Source organism: Hemitrygon akajei, chromosome 12, assembly GCF_048418815.1.
Source record: "Hemitrygon akajei chromosome 12, sHemAka1.3, whole genome shotgun sequence".
Classification (NCBI taxonomy): domain Eukaryota; kingdom Metazoa; phylum Chordata; class Chondrichthyes; order Myliobatiformes; family Dasyatidae; genus Hemitrygon; species Hemitrygon akajei.
In genome coordinates this window covers 21746108-21766397 of record NC_133135.1, presented here as the reverse complement: position 1 = coordinate 21766397, position 20290 = coordinate 21746108, and the positions used below count along the sequence as shown (strand labels likewise).

General features: G+C 42.3%; 1 protein-coding gene across 6 annotated transcripts in view; it reads left to right on the top strand.

Moving 5' to 3' along the window:
• Positions 1-17257, top strand: part of bcar3 (BCAR3 adaptor protein, NSP family member) — a 201241-nt gene extending 183984 nt beyond the window's left edge. For 5 of the 6 annotated variants that reach the window (XM_073062707.1, XM_073062704.1, XM_073062705.1 and 2 more), the window contains 7 exons: positions 926-1026; positions 2709-3403; positions 7275-7390; positions 9494-9665; positions 10580-10691; positions 15039-15245; positions 16501-17257. In XM_073062707.1, the coding sequence (XP_072918808.1) occupies positions 926-1026; positions 2709-3403; positions 7275-7390; positions 9494-9665; positions 10580-10691; positions 15039-15245; positions 16501-16676 (1579 nt within the window). In that variant the 3' untranslated portion in view covers positions 16677-17257. Of the gene's footprint in view, positions 1-925; positions 1027-2708; positions 3404-7274; positions 7395-9493; positions 9666-10579; positions 10692-15038; positions 15246-16500 lie in introns of those variants that run through there. The other variant, XM_073062709.1, reaches the window with a different exon arrangement.
• The last annotated feature ends 3033 nt before the right edge of the window (positions 17258-20290 follow it).

Below are 20290 nucleotides of genomic sequence, written 5' to 3'. Positions count from 1 at the left end.
GGCCTGTATTGTATTTCGGGACGAAGGGTCTCGGCCTGAAACGTCGACAGCGCTTCTCCCTATAGATGCTGCCTGACCTGCTGTGTTCCACCAGCATTTTGTGTGCGTTGTTTGAATTTCCAGCATCTGCAGATTTCCTCGTGTTGGCCTGTATTGTGCTGTAGGTTTTCTATGTTTCTATTGCAATAAGAAATATATATTAAAAATTTAAATACGTAGTGCAAAAAAATAGTGGAGTTCATTGACCATTCAGAAATCTGATGATGGAGGGGAAGAAACTGTTCCGAAAACATTGAAAAGGAAAACGTGGAAAAGGAGCGTTAGGCTGGACTCATGCCACATTCTCCTTTATCCCATGTAACTAGTTCTTTGTAAAACGAATCTCTTACATAACTGGCTGGCGTAAGTCTCTGTACATCCGGTTAAATGAAACATTTAATTACTGATTCACAGTTTTTCTACTTTCTGACATAATCTACATGTCCTTTGTCCTTGGAGAGGTTTGTTTTCCTGTAGCAGTTTAAAGGAGTGTCACGTTCCCATCTTTGACCTTGGACACTCAAAAGACTTTGTAGCCATTTCAGGCCAGTGTGCACAATAGGTTGTTGATGTTTCTTCCATACACAGATTTGTTTGCAATCCTTGAGCTCAGTTCCTTCGGCCACATCATGGAGATTCAGTACATTTATGTTTTCATAGGCAGTCTGACAGCTCCTTTTATCTTCAGCTGTCTGTATTCAATGTTGTACCACTGCCTGAGATGTGAGCAAGAGAAAGGTTTTGATGAAAGGTACTTGCATTTCAATATGTTCGAAAATGTTTCAATAGTTGAATGAGTTTCAGTACTTCAAATCTGGAGTTTAGAAGTAGCACCAGGCAGCAGAGTTACTGGTTTAAAAAAAACTTTTTTCCACTGTCACCACAGGAATAAAGACAAGAGTGGGAGCCAGCCTGCATGCCTTGACTACGTGCAAGATAGACGACAGCCCTTGAAGTCTCATCAGTCCGAGAGTTACCTCCCTTTGGGTGAGTTTTGAGTCAGTCATGGGGTTGCATAGCAGCAATGTTAGGGAATGTGTGTAATGCTTTAGCAAAACATACAAAACACTGGAGGGACTCAGCAAGTCAGGCAGCATCTATGGAGGGGATGTTTCAGCCCAGCATCTTATGCAGCATTTAAGAGAGATAAATTTATGTTTATGTGGCATTGGAAAGATACCTTGTTGTCTTGTTGGTTCCTCCATGAATTGGTTACCTTGACCCATTGGATGGAATCAGATCAGGTTTATTATTACTGACATGTGTCGTGAAACTTATTGTTCTACAGCTGCAATACATGACATTTACTATAAATTACAATTAGAAATATAAATTCTTATTAGAATAAATTAGAATAAAATATATAGCATCTTGTGTGTGTGTTGCTAAAGATTTCCAGCATCTGCAACGTCTCTGGTGTGTAATGGTTTAGTTTTCTGCAGTAGGTAGATCAAGGGAGTGGATTTTACTATCAACACCAGCAATAATGTCTTCTTTATTTGATCAACATGACTATAATGCTTACTAATCTCTTACTGTGGTCATAACTTGTGAGACTTGCTGTTGGTTTTTGGAGGCTGTGTCAAATATAAAGTACAAGGCATTGATACTATGCTAGCTTTCCCCTTTGTGTCTGTGTAGAGCCAACCAGTCCCATAGTGGCTCAACTCAGATCGTAGTTGGGCTTTGTCCATTAATATCACAAATCGACTAGGCTGCCCAGTCACTTGGATGTAATTTTCAAATCTGCCCAAAGAGCCAAGGGTATTAGTGTGGCAGCATCCATAAAGCTGGGTTTCACTGTAGGCCAACTAAGTTCAATTCTTTTTTAATGAAGTACTCTGTAAGTTCCTACAGATGCAATAATAACCAGATAACCCAAATTATTTCAGTAAACAATCATGTTTAAGGGTTAAATTATTTACTTTATTTAGAGATACAGCATGGTAACAGGCCTTCCAAGCCACCAACCCCATGTGGCCCAGTTCCACCCAATTGACCAATTAACCTTCTCACCTCTGCATCTTTGAACTGTGGAGGAAACCCACACAGTCACAGGGAGAATATACAATCTCTTTTCTGACAGCTGTGAAATTGAATCTGGGTTGCTGGTGCTCTCATAGTGTTACGCTGTCTGCTGTACAACCATGCCGTCCCTTACTGACCAGGGCACTGGCAGAAATCTTGCTTTTGATTGCCTTAGTAGTCCCTCAGTTTCATATCCCAAAAATAACACCCCTGACATCTGCCCACTAACTTACTGGACGTCAACCCAGTAACAAACTACAGGGTCAGTGTAAAGATTAAACTTAAAAGTTTAGCTTCATTTGTTACATGTGAAACTTTGAAACATACAGCGAAATGCATTGTTTGCATCAAATCAAATCAGTGAGGGTTGAGCTGGGCAGCCTGCAAGGGTCGTCACACTTCCAGTACTAACATAGCATGCCCACAACTCACTAATCCTAATGTGGGAGGATGTACCAACTCCTTACAGACAGCGGCTGGAATTGAACCCCAATGTTACAGCGGGAGAGATAAAGCGTTACATTAACTGTTATGTTACGGTGCCTCCCTATGAGTGGAATTTGAACCCACCTGGATGAGATCTCCTTGAGCTACAGGCCACGGTGATTTCTGACCTGAGGCTGTCTTGATTTTACTCGCAGGAACGAGGTCACCTGCACCACAACCCCATGCTTCGCAGCAACAGCAACCCAGTGGGTCAGACGGAACGGCTCGGGACAGGTCGCCTGTGTTTCGAACCGGCAGTGAGCCCGCTCTCAGTCCCACGTGCTTCCGACTGCCCATACTGGAAATCCAAGCCGGGGAAGCACTGAGGGGCTCCGACAGTCAGTTGTGTCCCAAGCCGCCACCAAAACCCAGCAAGGTGCCGTCCCTGAAGGTGGCCAACAGTCCTTTGTTAATGAGTAATGCCAGGAAGGACAAGGGTGACGATGTGAATGCTGGCACTCTGGATACGGGGCATAGTTACCGGCAGCAGGAGTCCCCACCAGACAGGCCACATTTTCCACAGCCTGACGGTTTTGTAGAGAGACTTAAAACCGAGGAAGCATCGAGGACCGTGTTTCCCAGTTCCATGTCCGCCTGCAGCACACCGGGTGGCAGCTTGATCCTGTTCACATCCGCTCCTGTCGAGGGCGAGGAGGAGGTGAAGGCCCCAGCCCTTCTCAGACCCGTCATTGAAAATGTCTCCTGCTTCAGGCCCAATGACTTCAAATCGAAGCTGCTTCCCCCAGACAACAGGCCTCTGGACTCCTCCGTCATCAGGCATGTTAAGGAGCTGTTTACCAAAGCTGATTCAACAACAATTGCCAAATACATCCTAAAAGTGGACAGCCAGGTAAGAAATGGTGTTAACCTCAGAAACTGTAGGCTGAACTGCTGTTTGGCTCCACTCTGCTTTGTTTTAAAAGTGATAAATGCTGGGAATCTGGAGAGCTAAGTAATGATTCACCTGGATTGTAACTTGGTATTGGTTTATCATTGGCACATGTACCAGGATACAGTGAACAAGTTTGTCTTGCGTACTGTTCATACAGATCAACTCATTACACAGGGCATTGAGCTAGAATAAGGTAAAACGATAACAATGTAGAATAAAGGGTAAAAACTACTGAAAGAGTGCAGTGCAGGAAAATGATAAAGTGCAAGGTAAATTGTGAGGTAATGAGGTAAATTGTGAAGTGAGATTTATATTTTTTAGCGGTTAGTTCAGGGGACTTGCAATGTGAATAATTATTGTCCACGGTGGTGAATATTGGTAGTTCGGGTTGAGGTGTTTGATGTTGCCGTGTTCACTGAGCTTGGCAATTAGCTTGCAGACTTTCCAGCACCAGCCGAGGTGACATCCTCAGTGTGCAGTTGTCGGTGTTTCTCTCCGGTCCCCTGTTCACTTGCCTCGATCCCGATTGGGGACCCCTCCAATTGATTTTTGTGTTCTATTGGTTTGCGTTTCGTTGGCTCTTAGGGGTTCATAGAGGGCGTCTATTTTGGTACGTTTGTTGACGGGGTTATCAGAAGAGAACTAGGCTTCTAAAAATTCTCGTGCCTGAAGTGTGGCCCTCTTCTGATAACTCTGTAAACAAACATGTTGAAATAGACACCATCAATGAACCCCTAAGAACCAACGAAACACGAGCCAATAGAACTCGAAGGTCAGCTTGAAGGGGTAGCCGATCAGGACTGAGGCAGGCGAACTAGAGCCTACATAAACAGTTGCTGGTGTTTCCCAGAGAGAAACGCCAACAACTGCACACCAAGGATGTTAGCTCGACTGGTGATGCAACGTATGCAAGCTGATTGCCCATGGGAAGCTCAGGGAGTACCACTACATCAAATTATTGTCCATTGCTAATTGCTGAGCATTGAAAAGGTAGTTTAGATTTAACCAGGCAAGGATAACATTTCCTTTGCTGTAGGAATAAATAAAACTGACAGGGCTGGCAATTTAATGGTTCATTCCACCATGCTACTAGGACCAGCTTTCCATTCCAGATTATTTTTAAAAAATCCCTAGCTGCTATAAGTTTTAAACTCCTGTCTAGAAAAGTAAGAAGGACAATTAGCAGAATTCAATTTCTTTGGACAGCTTGAGCCATCTGGGGCTCTCTGTACAAGCAAACAATGCGATGAGCTGACAGGGTCTTTTAAGACTGTGGAAGGCTTTGATGGAGATATCATAGAGAGATGTTTCCACTTGCATCAAGTCCAGGTATGATAGTCACCACAGAGCTAGGGTTGAAATGAAGCAACTTTAAAGGAGAAACATACAAAGGGGTTTCTCAAACTTCCGGTAATTGCCTCCTATTACTTGTTTATTTATTATTATTATTTTCTCTCTGCTAGATTATGTTTTGCATTGAACTGCTGCTGCTAAGTTAACAAATTTCACATCACATTCCGGTGGTAATAAGCCTGATTCTGATTCCCTCTGTCACTTTATCTCCCTACTTGCCCATCACCTCCCTCTGGTGCTCCTCCCCCTTCCCTTTCTTCCATGCTCTTCTACCCTCTCCTATCAGATCCCCCCTTCTCCAGCTCATATTCTCTTTCACCAGTCAACCAGCTCTTTACTTCACCCCTCCCTCCCTCCAGGTTTCACCTATCTCCTTGTCCTTCTTCCTCTAACTTCTCATCTTCTTTTCCAGTCCTGACGAAGGGTCTCAGCCCAAAACCTCAACTGTTTACTCTCTTCCATAGATGCCAAGTTGCTCCAGCATCTTGTGTGTGTAACATACAAAGGGGGAAGGAATGTGATTTGGGTTAAATAGTGAATGATTTCACCTGGAGGATGAACATTGAGTGAAATGGCCTGTTTTTGGGGTATTATTAATGTGGAGATGGCCCCTGCATAATTGCTTCCCATCCCTTCCCACTAGCCAAACAGCAGCACACATCATTACTGAGATAAGATGATGAGAGACATTGATCATGTGGATAGTCAGCGGCTTTTCCCAGGGCTGAAATGGCTAGCACGAGAGGGCACAGTTTTAAGGTGCTTGGAAATAGGTACAGAGGAGATGTCAGGGGTAAGTTTTTTTTAACACAGAGAGCGGTGAGTGTATGGAATGGGCTGCCGGTGGTGGTAGTGGAAGCGGATACAATAGGGTCTTTTAAGAGACCCTTGGATAGGTACATGGAGCTTAGAAAACTAGAGGACTATGGGTAATTTCTAAAGTAAGGACATGTTGGGCACAGCATTGTGGGCCAAAGGGCCCGTACTGTGCTGTAGGTTTTCTGTGTTTCTAAGAAAGTGATGACGACACTTCTGGTGAGGCCAACGTCTGAAGCTGACCAATGAAGAGTAACTGACTGCATGCAGTGAATACAAATGATGAAGAGTAGCTGAACACTTGCCATTGCTCATGAAGAGTGACTGTATTTTGAGTTGTGTATGAACTCAAGTTTGAAACAGTGATATCTATAGTCATGTTTAGGTTAATATCTCTACAGATGATTTCCTAAGAACTTTTTAGAAAAAATTAGCAAAATCATAAGATATAGCAGCAAAATTGGACCAATTGGCCCATCAAGTTTGCTCTGCCATTTCATCATGGTTGATCCAATTTTTCTCTCCACCTCAGTTTCATGCCTTCTCCCCGTATCTCTTCATGCCCTGACCAGTCAAGAATCTGTCAACCTCTGCCTTAAATATACATAAAGACTGGGCCTCCACAGCTGCTTTTGACAAAGAATTTCACAGATTCACCACTCTCTGGCTAAAGAAATTCTTCCTCATCTCTGTTCTAAAAGGATGCCCCTCTATTCTGAGACTGTATCCTCTGGTCTTAGACTCTCCCACCATAGGAAACATCCTCTCCCCATCCACACTCTATCAAGGCTCAATAGACTTCAATGAGGTGACCCCTCATTCTTCTGAATTCTAGTGAATACAGGCCCAGAGTCATCAGACACTGTTAATAAGACAAGTCATTCAATCCAAGTGTTTAATGCACGCTGCTCTGAAGATGCTTTAATTCATAAAAGTTTCGGCATCCTTGGGATGGATGAAGCTGCAGCAACATAACTATCAAAGAACCTTGAGCCTTTTGTGCTAAAGTTTAGGAGCTCAATGTCAAAGTTGTAAGAGTCGATATCTCGGGCCGAGCCCCTTCGTCAGGACTGGAAAGCAAAGGGGAAGATGCCAGAATAAGGAGCTGGCAGGAGAGGAAGGAGTACGAGCTAGAAGGTAAAGCCAGGTGGCTGGGGAGAGGCGATGAAGTAAGAAGCTGGGAAATGATAGGTGGAAAAGGAAAAGGCCTAGAGAAGGAATCTGATAGGAGAGGAGGGCGGGTCATGGGAGAAAGGGAAGGAGGAGGGGCACCAGGGTGAGGTGATAGGCAGGTGAGGAAAAGATGTAACAAATCTGTTTTGAATATTTGGATTTATGTTGTTCCTTAGTGACTGATCATCCAGGGACAGCAGGACAGAAATTCCAGTTGGGACACTTAGTCCATTGTGGTATTTTTTTTTGTATGTAAAATTCTTGTCCCCTGCCTGCTTGAGGTGAAGCCGTTGTGGAATATTGTTTACTTTAAAAACTTCCACATAGCTTTATAATTCTATGCAAAAGTGGTGAAATTAGAAGCAAGGCTATTAAATGTTGACTGTAGTTCATTGCTGCAGTAATTAGCTAACCCCTGTGTACGTAAAATGACCTATTTAGAGGAGCAATTTCTTGCCTACACATAATAAACCTCTGGTCTCCCCAGGTTGCTAGGATACTAAATGTCTCTGAAGAAATGAGGCAGCAAATGCAAGTGAACTCGGGCCTGGAACTTATTACTCTGCCTCACGGGCACCAACTGCGTTTGGATTTAATTGAAAGGTAAACAGTACAAGTCCGCTGTTTGTGTAATAAATTGCAACAGCATTGTCTCCCCTGTAGAAGAAAGGAGGATTAACCCTGTGACAGCTAATTAAAATGTGCTCCTTTCTGACACCACTTGTACTACTTGCATTGTTTTTCTGGGGTAAATCTTCAATCAATACTGTGACCAGTTATCTATCTCATTCAAACTGATAAGCCAACTCACTGGGTATATTTAAAGTTAATAGGTTCTTGATTAGTAAGTCAAGGTTGACTTCTCTAACTTCCATTAATGCCCCTCCTCCCCTTCTTACCCCATCCCTGACATATTTAGTTGTTCGTTTTTTTCTCTCTCTGCCCATCAGTCTGTTTTCCATCTCCCTCTGGTGCTCCCCCCTCCCCCTTTCTTTCACCCTAGGCCTCCCGTCCCATGATCCTTTCCCTTCTCCAGCTCTGTATCACTTCTGCCAATCACCTTTCCAGCTCTTGGTTTCATCCCACCCCCTCTGGTCTTCTCCTATTATTTGGCATTTCCCCCTCCCCCTCCTACTTTCAAATTTCTTACTATCTTTCCTTTTAGTTAGTCCTGACGAAGGGCCTCGGCCCGAAATGTCAACAGTGCTTCTCCCTATAGATGCTGCCTGGCCTGCTGTGTTCCACCAGCATTTTGTGTGTGTTGTACAGGTTTAAGGTGCTTGGGAGTAGGTACAGAGGAGATGTCTGGGGTAAGTTCTTTTACGCAGAGAGTAGTGAGTGTATGGAATGGGCTGCTGGCAACAGTGGTGGAGGTGGATATGATAGGGTCTTTTAAGAGACTTTTGGATAGGTCCATGGAGCTTAGTAAAATAGAGGGTTATGGGTAAGTCTAGTAATTTCTAAGGTAGGTACATGTTCGGTACAACTTTGTGGGTCGAAGGGCCTGTATTGTGCTGTAGGTTTTCCACGTTTCTATAATGTGTTGGATGTGGAGGCTCATCGGGAGGTAAGTAATAGAAGTCTATAAAATTACAAGAAGCCAATATATTTTCCCAGTGTCAAAATGTCTAATACTTGAGGGTGTTGTCATGGCATTTAGAAGAATTTAATTGCAATGTTCAATGTTTTGAATGGGATTAGCTCACTTGATGCAGAGATGTGATTTTATTTTTGCTGAGGCTGAGGAACTTGAACAAGGTGAACCATCTTAGGCAAGGGTGAGATGAGAATTTCCACTACTCAGAAACTGTAGGTCTGTGAGATTTTCTACTCTGCTGTGGTCAATATGTGTTTGAATACTAAGGGAATCAGTCAATAAAGATCATGAGAGAAATATACCTAGGGTAAAGGGCCTAATATAACTGAAAAGCAGTTTAGGCTTGAGGTAGCCACCTGCTGTTCCAATTGTTTGTATACATAACTATAAAGCCCTCGAGTCCCATACTACCAAGTCCAGAAACCCTTCAAGCATCAGGCTCCCAAACCAGCACTTATTTCAGTGCTGAACTGATTCCAAAACCTATGGACTCACTTTCAAGCACTCTACAATTATGTTTTCAGTATTATTAATTAATCAATTATTCTTTCTTGTATTTGCACAATTTGTCTTTTGTACATTGGTTGTTCGTCTGCCTTTGCGTGTAAGTTTTTCATTGAATCCATTGTATTTCTTTATATCTAGACAAGATATAGGAATAGAATTAGGCCACTTGGCCCATCGAGTCTGCTCTGCCATTTAATCATGGCTGGTCCATTTTCCTCTCAGCCCCTTCTCCTAGTCTCCCTTCATGCTCTGACTATTCAGGAACCGATCAACCTCTACCTTAAATATACCCAGTGACTTGACCTCCACAGCTGCCCGTGGCAACAAATTCCATAAGTTCACCACTCTCTGGCTCAAGAAATTCCTCATTAGCTCAGTTCTAAATGGGCGTCCCTCTATTTTGAGGCTGTCCCCTGTGGTCTTAGACTCCCTCATCATAGGAGATATCTTCTACACATCTACTGTGAATGCCCACAAGAAAATTAGTCTCAGGCTAGTATATAGTGACATATACCCACTTAGATAATGAAATTACTTTGAATTTTAAAACAGTAGACCCAGCTGAAGACTAGACAATGAAGTAAACCTCTTTCTTTTCCCAGGTACAATACTTTGTCTATTGGGATTGCTGTGGATATCCTGGGTTGCACAGGAAGCGTTGAAGAGAGAGCCGCAGTGTTGGCCAAGATTATCCAATTGGCAATGGAGCTGAAATACTCCATGGGGGATCTGTATGCCTTTTCTGCTGTAATGAAAACCTTAGACATGCCACAGGTATTTTCTTCCCTCATTGCTCTGGCAATCAAAATGTCTAGTTGTAATTGGCTATATTTAGCATTTTGTAAATTAAATCAGTTAATATATCAAAATAATTTTGTTTTTAACATTATCTGCATGGGGAGGTTAATTAAGTCAGAATCAGAATGAAGTTTTCCATCAGCAAACACAAAGCCTGACATTAAAGGTTTGGACCTACAGTATTCTCTTGGAGCGAAGGTAATAGCTGTGATGAATGAAAAATGGGGGCATCAGCTAGTGGAAATCAGGGGAATAGGAACAAAAGGCTTTATAAGGCAATGGTCAGACCACATTTGGAGTATTGTGAACAGTTTTGGACCCCATATCTAAGAATGGATGTACTGGTATGAGAATAATCCCAAGAACAAAAGGGTTAATGTACGAGGAGCATTTGATAGCTCTGGGTCTGTACTCACTGGAGTTTAGAAGAATCAAAGGGGATCTCATTGAAACCTGCTGAATATTGAAAGGCTGAGACAGAGTGGAAATGTAGTGTATGTTTTCAATAGTGGGCGAGTCTCAGAATAGAAGGATGTCCTTTTAGAACAGAGATGATGAGGATTTTTTTTTTATAGCCAGAGGGTGTTGAATATGTGGAATTCAGTGTCACAGATGGCTATTGAGGCCAAGTCATTGAATATATTTGAAGCAGAGATTAATAGGTACTTAATTGGTAAAGGTGGCAAAGGTTATGGGGAGAAGGCAGGAGAATGGGATTGAGTGGGAAGATACAACCATGATGAAATGGTGGAGCAGACTTGATGGGGCAAATGGCCTAATTCAGCTCCTATGGCTTAATATTTTTTGTTGTCAAATTAGTGTTGCTCTCAGTATGAGAGGGCATGTGCAGTGGAAACTCTGTTCTAACATTACGACTTGTGTCTGCACAGATTACCCGATTAGAACAAACCTGGACTACACTGCGACGCAAGCACACACAGAGTGCCATTGTCTACGAGAAAACTCTTAAACCATGTATCAAAGCTTTAAATGAGGGAAAAGGTAAGATTTCCTGTAACGTCTCATTCATTTTGTGCACCTGAGCAGCACTGCTCAACTTCGATGGAAACGGGGTGCAGGGCTTGTAATTTTAGAACATAGAACATAGAATAGTACAGCACATTACAGGCCCTTTGGCCCACAAGGTTGTGCTGACCCTCAAACCCTGCCTCCCATATAACCCCCCACCTTAAATTCCTCCATATACTTGTCTAGTAGTCTCTTAAACTACACTAGTGTGTCTGCCTCCACCACTGACTCAGGCAGTGCATTCCATGCACCAACCACTCTCTGAGTGAAAAACCTTCCTCTAATATCCCCCTTGAACTTCTCTCCCCTTAACTTAAAGCCATGTCCTCTTGTACTGAGCAGTGGTGCCCTGGGGAAGAGGCGCGGGCTGTCCACTCTGTCTATTCCTCTTAATATCTTGTACACCTCTATCATGTCTCCTCTCATCCTCGTTCTCTCCAAAGAGTAAAGCCCTAGCTCCCTTTATCTCTGATCATAATCCATACTCTCTAAACCAGGCAGCATCCTGGTAAATCTCCTCTGTACCCTTTCCAATGCTTCCACATCCTTCCTATAGTGAGGCGACCAGAACTGGACACAGTACTCCAAGTGTGGCCTAACTAGAGTTTTATAGAGCTGCATCATTACATCGCGTCTCTTAAACGCTATCCCTCAACTTATGAAAGCTAACACCCCATAAGCTTTCTTAACTACCCTATCTACCTGTGAGGCAACTTTCAGGGATCCGTGGATCCCTCTGCTCCTCCACACTACCAAGTATCCTGCCATTTACTTTGTACTCTGCCTTGGAGTTTGTCCTTCCAAAGTGTACCACCTCACACTTCTCCGGGTTGAACTCCATCTGCCACTGCTCAGCCCACTTCTGCATCCTATCAATGTCTCTCTGCAATCTTTGACAATCCTCTACACTATCTACAACACCGCCAATCTTTGTGTCGTCTGCAAACTTGCCAACCCACCCTTCTACCCCAACATCCAGGTTGTTAATAAAAATCACAAAAAGTAGAGGTCCCAAAACAGATCCTTGTGAGACACCACTAGTCACAACCCTCCAATCTGAATGTACGCCCTCCACCACAACCCTCTGCCTTCTGCAGGCAAGCCAATTCTGAATCCACCAGGCCAAAATTCCCTGGATCCCATGCCTTCTGACTTTCTGAATAAGCCTACCATGTAGAACCTTGTCAAATGCCTTACTAAAATCCATGTAGATCACATCCACTGCACTACCCTCATCTATATGCCTGGTCACCTCCTCAAAGAACTCTATCAGGCTTGTTAGGCATGATCTGCCCTTCACAAAGCCATGCTGACTGTCCCTGATCAGACATGATTCTCTAAATGCCCATAGATCCTACCTCTAAGAATCTTTTCCAACAGCTTTCCCACCACAGACGTAAGGCTCACTGGTCTATAATTACCCGGACTGTCCCTACTACATTTTTTGAACAAGGGGACAACATTTGCCTCCCTCCAATCCTCCGGTACCATTCCTGTGGACAACGAGGACATAAAGATCCTAGCCAGAGGCTCAGCAATCTCTTCCCTCGCCTCATGGAGCAGCCTGGGGAATATTCCGTCAGGCCCCGGGGACTTATCCGTCCTAATGTATTTTAACAACTCCCAACACCTCCTATCCCTTAATATCAACATGCTCCAGAACATCAACCTCACTCATATTGTCCTCACCATCATCAAGTTCCCTCTCATTGGTGAGTACTGAAGAGAAGTATTCATTGTGGACCTCACTCACTTCCACAGCCTCCAGGCACATCATCCCACTTTTATCTCTAATCGGTCCTACCTTTACTCCTGTCATCCTTTTGTTATTCACATAATTGAAGAATGCCTTGGGGTTTTCCTTTACCATACTCGCTAAGGCCTTCTCATGACCCCTTCTTGCTCTTCTCAGCCCCTTCTTAAGCTCCTTTCTTGCTACCCTATATTCCTCAATAGACCCATCTGATCCTTGCTTCCTAAACCTCATGTATGCTGCCTTCTTCCACCTGACTAGATTTTCCACTTCACTTGTCACCCATGGTTCCTTCACCCTACCATTCTTTATCTTCCTCATCGGGACAAATTTATCCCTAACATCCTGCAAGATATCCCTAAACATCGACCACATGTCCATAGTACATTTCCCTGTAAAAACATCATCCCAATTCACACCCGCAAGTTCTAGCCTTATAGCCTCATAATTTGCCCTTCCCCAATTAAAAATTTTCCTGTCCTCTCTGATTCAATCCTTTTCCATGATAATGCTAAAGGTCAGGGAGCAGTGATCACTATCCCCCAGATGCTCACCCACTGACAGATCTGTGACCTGACCCAGTTCATTACCTAATACTAGATCTAGTATGACATTCCCCCTAGTCGGCCTGTCAACATACTGTGACAGGAATCCGTCCTGGACACACTTAACAAACTCTACCTCCCAATCTGCTCCTCGGTATCTCTGCTGTTACCAGGGGGTCTATAGAATACCCCCAGTAGAGTAACTGCTCCCTTCCTGTTCCTGACTTCCACCCATACTGACTCAAAAGAGGATCCTGCTACATTACCCACTCTTTCTGCAGCTGTAATAGTATCCCTGACCAGTAATGCCACACCTCCTCCCCTTTCCCCCCCCTCTATCCCTTTTAAAGCACTGAAATCCAGGAATAATGAGAATCCATTCCTGCCCTGGTGCCAGCCAAGTCTCCGTAATGGCCACTACATCATAATTCCATGTATGTATCCAAGCTGTCAGTTCATCACCTTTGTTCCTGATGCTTCTTGCATTGAAGTACACACACGTTAGCCCTTCTACCTTACTACCTTTACACCCTTTATTCTGCTGCTCTTTCCTCAAAGCCTCTTTATATGTTAGATCTGGCTTTACTCCATGCACTTCTTTCACTGCTCTATCACTCCGGGTTCCATCCCCCTTGCAAATTAGTTTAAACCCTCCTGAACCATGCTAGCAAACCTACCAGCAAGGATATTGCTTCCCCTCGAGTTCAGGTGCAACCCATCCAATCTGTACAGGTCCCACCTTCCCCAAAAGAGATCCCAATGGTCCAAAAATCTAAAACCCTGCCCCCTGCACCAACTCCTCAGCCATGCATTCAACTGCCATTTCCTCCAATTCTTACCATCACTATCACATAGTACTGGCAGCAATCCTGAGAACACCACCCTTGAGGTCCTGTTCTTCAGCCTTCTGCCTAGTTCCCGAAACTCACACTTCAGGACCTCATCCTTCTTCCTGCCCATGTCGTTGGTCCCAACATGTATCATGACTTCTGGTTGCTTTCCCTCTCATAGCAGGATGTCATGTCATGTCATGCAGAGGCATCCGGGATCCTGGCACCCGGGAGGCAACAAACTCATACGGGTTTCCTTCTCACGTCTACAAAATCTTCTGTCTGCTCCCGTGACTATAGAGTCTCCAGTGACGACAGCTCTCCTCTTCTCCGTCCCATCCTTCTGCACCACAGGATCAGACTCAGTGCCAGAGGCCCTGCCACCGTGGTTCACACCTGGTCAGTCGTCCTTGCCAACAGCATCCAGGGCGGTAAACTTATTATTCAGGGGAATGGCTACAGGGGTGCTCTGCACTACCTGTCTACTCACCTTTGCTTTCCCTCCTTGGACTGTCACCCAATGACCTGCTTCCTGCAGCCTAGGTGTGACTACTTCCCTGTAGCTCTCATCGATGACTGCCTTATTCTCCCTTATGAGTCAAAGGTCATCCAGCTGCTGCTCCAGATTCCTCACACGGTCTTCCAGATCGCCCAGCCACAAGCACTTCTGGCAGATGTGACTCTGCAGGAGAGGGGAGTTCCCCCAAGACTGCCACATCTCACAGGGGAGGCACATCACCATCTCAGGAGGCATTGTAAAGCCTAACTGGGAACAAGCTTGTCCTCCACCTCTTCCCGTCGAAGCCTCTCGAGTCAAAGCCTCAAATCTCCACTCCTTCACTGGCCCACTCACTCACTGGCCTCTTTTATTTTGTATTTCAGTTTAATTCTTAGTTTAATTAAGTAACAGCTAGGTGGAGTGTTGATTAGACAAATGCTGGCTCTTTGATGAGCAATGCTCGTTCCCTGTTCAGTCACAAAACTCTGGTTTGGACCAATGTAGATGATCGCACAATCATTACAGTAGATGAAGGGAATTTTAAAATCTTTGATCTTGCAGTAGAATATTCTATATCATCACAAAAGAGAGCCAGATACCCAAAATATCACTGTGAAAGAAATGGGTTTAAAAACATCGTTTAATCTATAACAAGTCATATTAATGTTATTTTGCTCCTATGACATCTCACAGATGAAGTTGCACTCAGTAAGATGACAATTCCACACCTCATGCCTCTCATTATTCTCATGGAACGGCAGTTTGTCACCTTTGAAAGCATGGAGTTGTGGGAAACCATCGATCAGGGCTGTGAAATCATGCTCAAGCACCTGGAAGACGCACGATCCATTGCACATAATGCTGACGTGTACAAAATGAACACGCAACGGATTCTTGAAGGTGAGGATGGTGCACAACTCAGAAATGATCTTAAGCTCTGTTCAGGAACACACAAGTACAGTAAACTGGTTTATTATTGTCAGATGTACTGAGATATAGTGAAGAACGTTTTATTTTGCATGCCATCCATACTGTACCATCCTCGCTGAGGTATTGTGACACCAACTAGACCGTCAGCCAAACACCATTTCAAAAGGGTATGAGAGTCAGGGTATCGCCTCCTGGTTCTTTGGTTATATTGCAGACTAAATGACATGACATGGTGAACAAGGAGTGAAAGTGAGAAACAACAAAATACAGTGCAATCACCATGGTGTTCCATTCACACAGATGAAAAAGAACTTAGTTAAGTTTCCTGCAGGTAAATACTATGTGTGAACCATTAGTTTCTACATTAGTGTCTAATAAACTCAAAAATAACATCTATTTTAGCAAAATCTTATTGATGTCGTTCTATAACTTCTAAATACAGGTGTCCCCTGCTTTACGAATGTTCACTTTATGCCACTTCACTTTTACAAAAGATCTACATTAGTAACCTGTTTTCGCATTACAAAGAGAATTTTCGCTTTTATGAAAATTTTTCCCATATAATTTAATGGTTCTGCACTTTACACCATTTCAGCTTAAGGAAGTTTTCATAGGAACACTCTACCTTTGTAAAGGGAGGGACACCTGTAACATAACATCAACTTGCAAACAATGCTTCTGCTGGGGAAATAGCAGGATGGCTTTAGATAGAAACTTCCTTTGCTCCTAACATAAACCTCTGGTCTGCTGCCAGCCTACGTGCTTTTATACTTTCTCCTTCCTGGTGTCACAGGAAGTGACTTAATGCAAGTCTGAAACTGCACATTAAAGTAAAAGCTGAATGTGCTTAACATAAATCAATGGCCTGAAAGGCAGAACACATACAGATCTTTCCATTACATCAGAGCATTGAGGTAGCACAATGGAAAGCAATAACAGAGTGTAGAATAAAGTGTTACAGTTACAGAGAAATGCCATGCAGGTAGACAATAAATGCAAGGCCATAACAAGTTAGATAATGAGGTCAGGAAGGAGGGAGGCCTTGATATCTAGAGGGAGAGTAAAATATTTTCAAGTTTATAATGACGGGAAGGTGGAAAACAGTTTAATTGAGAAACTTTATGGTTGTTCTATCTCATGACCTATCCTAGTACCTCACACATTGCAATTGTTTCTTTTCCTACAATAATTTGTGCTTTTATTAACTCTGGTTTCTTTCTCTTAGATTTTGAGCCGGATGAAGAAATGCTTGAGACATTTCAGACCGAGTTTGCAATGAGGCTGTTGTGGGGAAGCAAAGGAGCACAAGTTAACCAGACAGAACGATATGAGAAGTTCATGATGATTTTGACTGCTTTATCACGTAAACTTGAACCACCGTCTTGGCACCTGGAGCACTAGCTGATTCTGGAAATACAACAGCAAAGACAGCCTGTTGTTAAAATACACTTTGTACAGTATTCAACAATAACCCAGAAAGGATCCTTAGTTCTATATATCAGTGTTTTAGCCACTTGCTGTCTTGTACTGCATCTCAGCAGCTTGCACGCCTTTAACATTCCATGCAAAATTTTGTTGCATCTACAGAAACACCCTTGAGTTAAAACTCCAGTATACAGAAACGCTCATGTGTTGTTTCTTAGAAATAGAGTTTTACTAGTTCACCTTTGTATCAACGTGCCATGTCACCATGGTATTGAAGATAGTTTTGGGTTGCTGTAGAGCAGCCTTTGGCACTATGTGTGGGTGAAGACTCAGGCCTCAGAGAAAGCCAGTGACTTTCAACTGTATTGTTCAATGTTGGTCATTGTAAATATTTAATATGAAAAGTGATCTTTGTCTGAATGCTTTAGCCATTTAATATATTGTAAAATTAATTGTAAATAGAATTCTGTAAAAATTAGTGGTATTTTATGCAGTACTGTAAATTACTGTGCAGAACGTGTATCTGTGTGACCCAATAAAATTGCACCATTTCTTTACGAGGTGGAAATGTTCAGACATGAGATCCCACACAAGCATTGTCAACCAAGCAAATCAGCATTAGTGGGAGCTATTTTAACCTAGCAATTTTAATTTCCATTTTAAGTATTCTGATTTTCTATTAAAGTGCTAAAGATGCAGTCTGGAAATTTGCAACCACTTTCCCTTCTGAAGTGAAGGAACTTGGATGACATTACATGATTACTGTTAATAGCAGGGGGACAGTTTCAAGACTGTGATTTAAAATATTCAATTGATCCTTGCTGTCCAGTTAAATCCTTTGCCATCTACAAGTCTGTTGAAACTACACATAAAAACTTACACCTAAACATTCCATTTGAATCTCAGACAGGCAGGTCTCTTATGGTACATACAGTACTCAGATTTGACAGAGAGATACTAGTGAATGAAATGGACACAACTGTACAGATGGTGTGGAAAAAAGTGTTACATGTCTGTACACTACAGCAATTCTCAACGTCCAGTATCTCTAGTAGTTGAGTTAAGGTGAACATTTACAAATAATGAACTCATGCAAAACATGTAGCAATTCATCCCCTGACCAGATTTTTCTTGCTCCTCCTCCCTTAAATACGATGAAACCAAATCAGACCTATCTTCATTCTAAATTCGTTACTACAGAAATATTTTAACTACTGTACTGTAAGGCAAAATTCAATAACTATTCAATAAAGGCAACACCACCAGATTCAGGGACAACTATCAGGCTGCTGAAGTCACCTCAACTCTGAACTGATTCCACAACTCACTTTCTAGGACTCTACAACTCCTGTTCTCAGTATTTTTTTTATTTGCACAATTTAGCTTCTTTTGCACACTGGTTGTTTGTCAATCTTTGTTTATGTATAGTTTTTAAAAAATAAAATCTGTTTTATTTATTTTCCTGTAAATGCCTGCAAGTAAATGAATCTCAGGGTAGTATATGGTGACATATAAATACCTTGGTAATAATTTTACTTTGACTTTGACGACTTAAATAGAGGAGAGTGCAATTTATACTAATATGAGGAAAGGTTATGCCAACATCGATAAGTATGTGGAGAGGTCTGAGGGTTAGATGGACCAAAGGGCCTGTTTCTGAGCTGTAGTGTCCTATGACCGTGTCTCAGAGATGAAAGACTCAATTCCTCAACTGCACATCCTCTATTGACAGCTTTGCCTTCAGCCATCTCAGCCCTACCGCACTTTAAGAACTTTCTTGGAAACTTCTCTAGCTTTTTGATCATTTGCCATTCTTCTGTGGGTCTTTGTCAGTTGTGTTTAGTTATGCAGAGAATTTGGATACGGCCAGGCTTATTTTCCTTGGAATGGGGGAGGTGGAGGAATGGTGTGATAGAAGTATTTAACATTAATTATATAATTAGGGTAGATGGTCATAATCATTTTACTATGGTAGGTGTATTAAAAACAAGGGCATATGTTTAAGTGGGAGGGAGGAGTTTTAAATGAGATCTGAGGGGCAAGTATTTTTTTTAAAACAGAATGGTTGAGATTTGGAACACTGCCAGTGAAGGTGAAATCAGAAATGATTATAATTGTTAAGAAGCATATAAACAGACACAAACTGGAAAAAAGGGGTATGGTCCCAATACAGGTAAAAAAGAGATTACAGTATTATGGACACATGGGACAAAGAGCCTGTTTCTACGCTGTAATAACTCTGACTCTCTAGCACCACCAACAGGCAGATTGCTGTTACTGCTAATCCCAGGTTGCCACACCTCAGTCATGAACCACCAAAGTATAAACTGAAAATCCTCAAGACCTTCCCAGATTGCTCACTTTGACTTACACAGAATAACTCTTTTAAACCCAAAGAAGCCAACCTTTGATAATGCATATATTTTTCAGTTTATTAAACCACTGCAATAATCACTTACAAAGCAGATGAAAGAAGTACCAAGGGACATAAAAAAACTCACCTTCACCTTCTTTCATATGCAGTTTTCCAGAGGAGAAACAGTTCAGTCAAAAACTAATAGAAATATTTTCATAGAGTAACACATACAAAATGCTGGAGGAACTGCTGTTGGACAATTATGATGGTATCTCCTCTAAACTCTGCAAAAATGGTTTCTTTAAATTTTGGCAGACTATTATACATTAAGCTCCAATAATGAAGTCCAAGTTCACCAAAATTTAGATTTAGTTAATTAAAAGGACTTGGGACATGCTGGTAATGGTCATTTTAGACAAATATAAAACATGACTTTCTTGCTGTTACTTCAGTTAGGTTTTTTTGTGCAGCCCTATCTTTGCACGTACCATTTCCAATATTTTTGCCTTTCACAGATTTTTGGCATACAAAGTTATTGTGTTCCATTGGTACTTAGGACATTATTCATAGAACAGTACAGAATAGGACTCTTGGCTCAAAATGATAAGCTGAGCTTTTAGCCTCTAAGATAATCTAACCCTTCCATTTTCTTTTATCTATATGCCTAACTAAGTGTCTCTTAAATGTCCCTAATATACCAGATCTTAATAATCTATTCAGATGCTGGCATTTTTTGGTATTCTATTCTCACATTTTCTCTCACCCGCCTGTTCCCTCCTTAGGCAGTCTCTGGATTTCCACTCCAGATTCTCCAGGTTCTTAACTGGCTGTGTTCTGTGCAGAACCCACAGAATTCCTACAGGTGGGGCATTTGGGGTTCAGATTGTTTCAGGAGTACCCACCTGGCTCCTCTTGCCTGTTCTGCTACTCTAAGAATGTATCATTCAAAGGGGAATGGGGAATGGGGTGGGGGTGGGGGCTAAGTGATTACTTATTGCATGCAGGTGTCAATTGCATGAGATTTGCTTAAAAAAATCATATTTCACACTCTTGTATTCTATGTATAAACCTTTAAATAAATCGGCTAACTTGGTCAATTACCTTTTTAAATAACAATGTTTTAAGCTACAATTCTATATTTTAATGCTAAACAGTACTAAAATACAGTAAAAATTCAAATGAATCACTGTACTTACTATTACATAAAGTGCTGAAACTTCAGAATTTGTTGCTG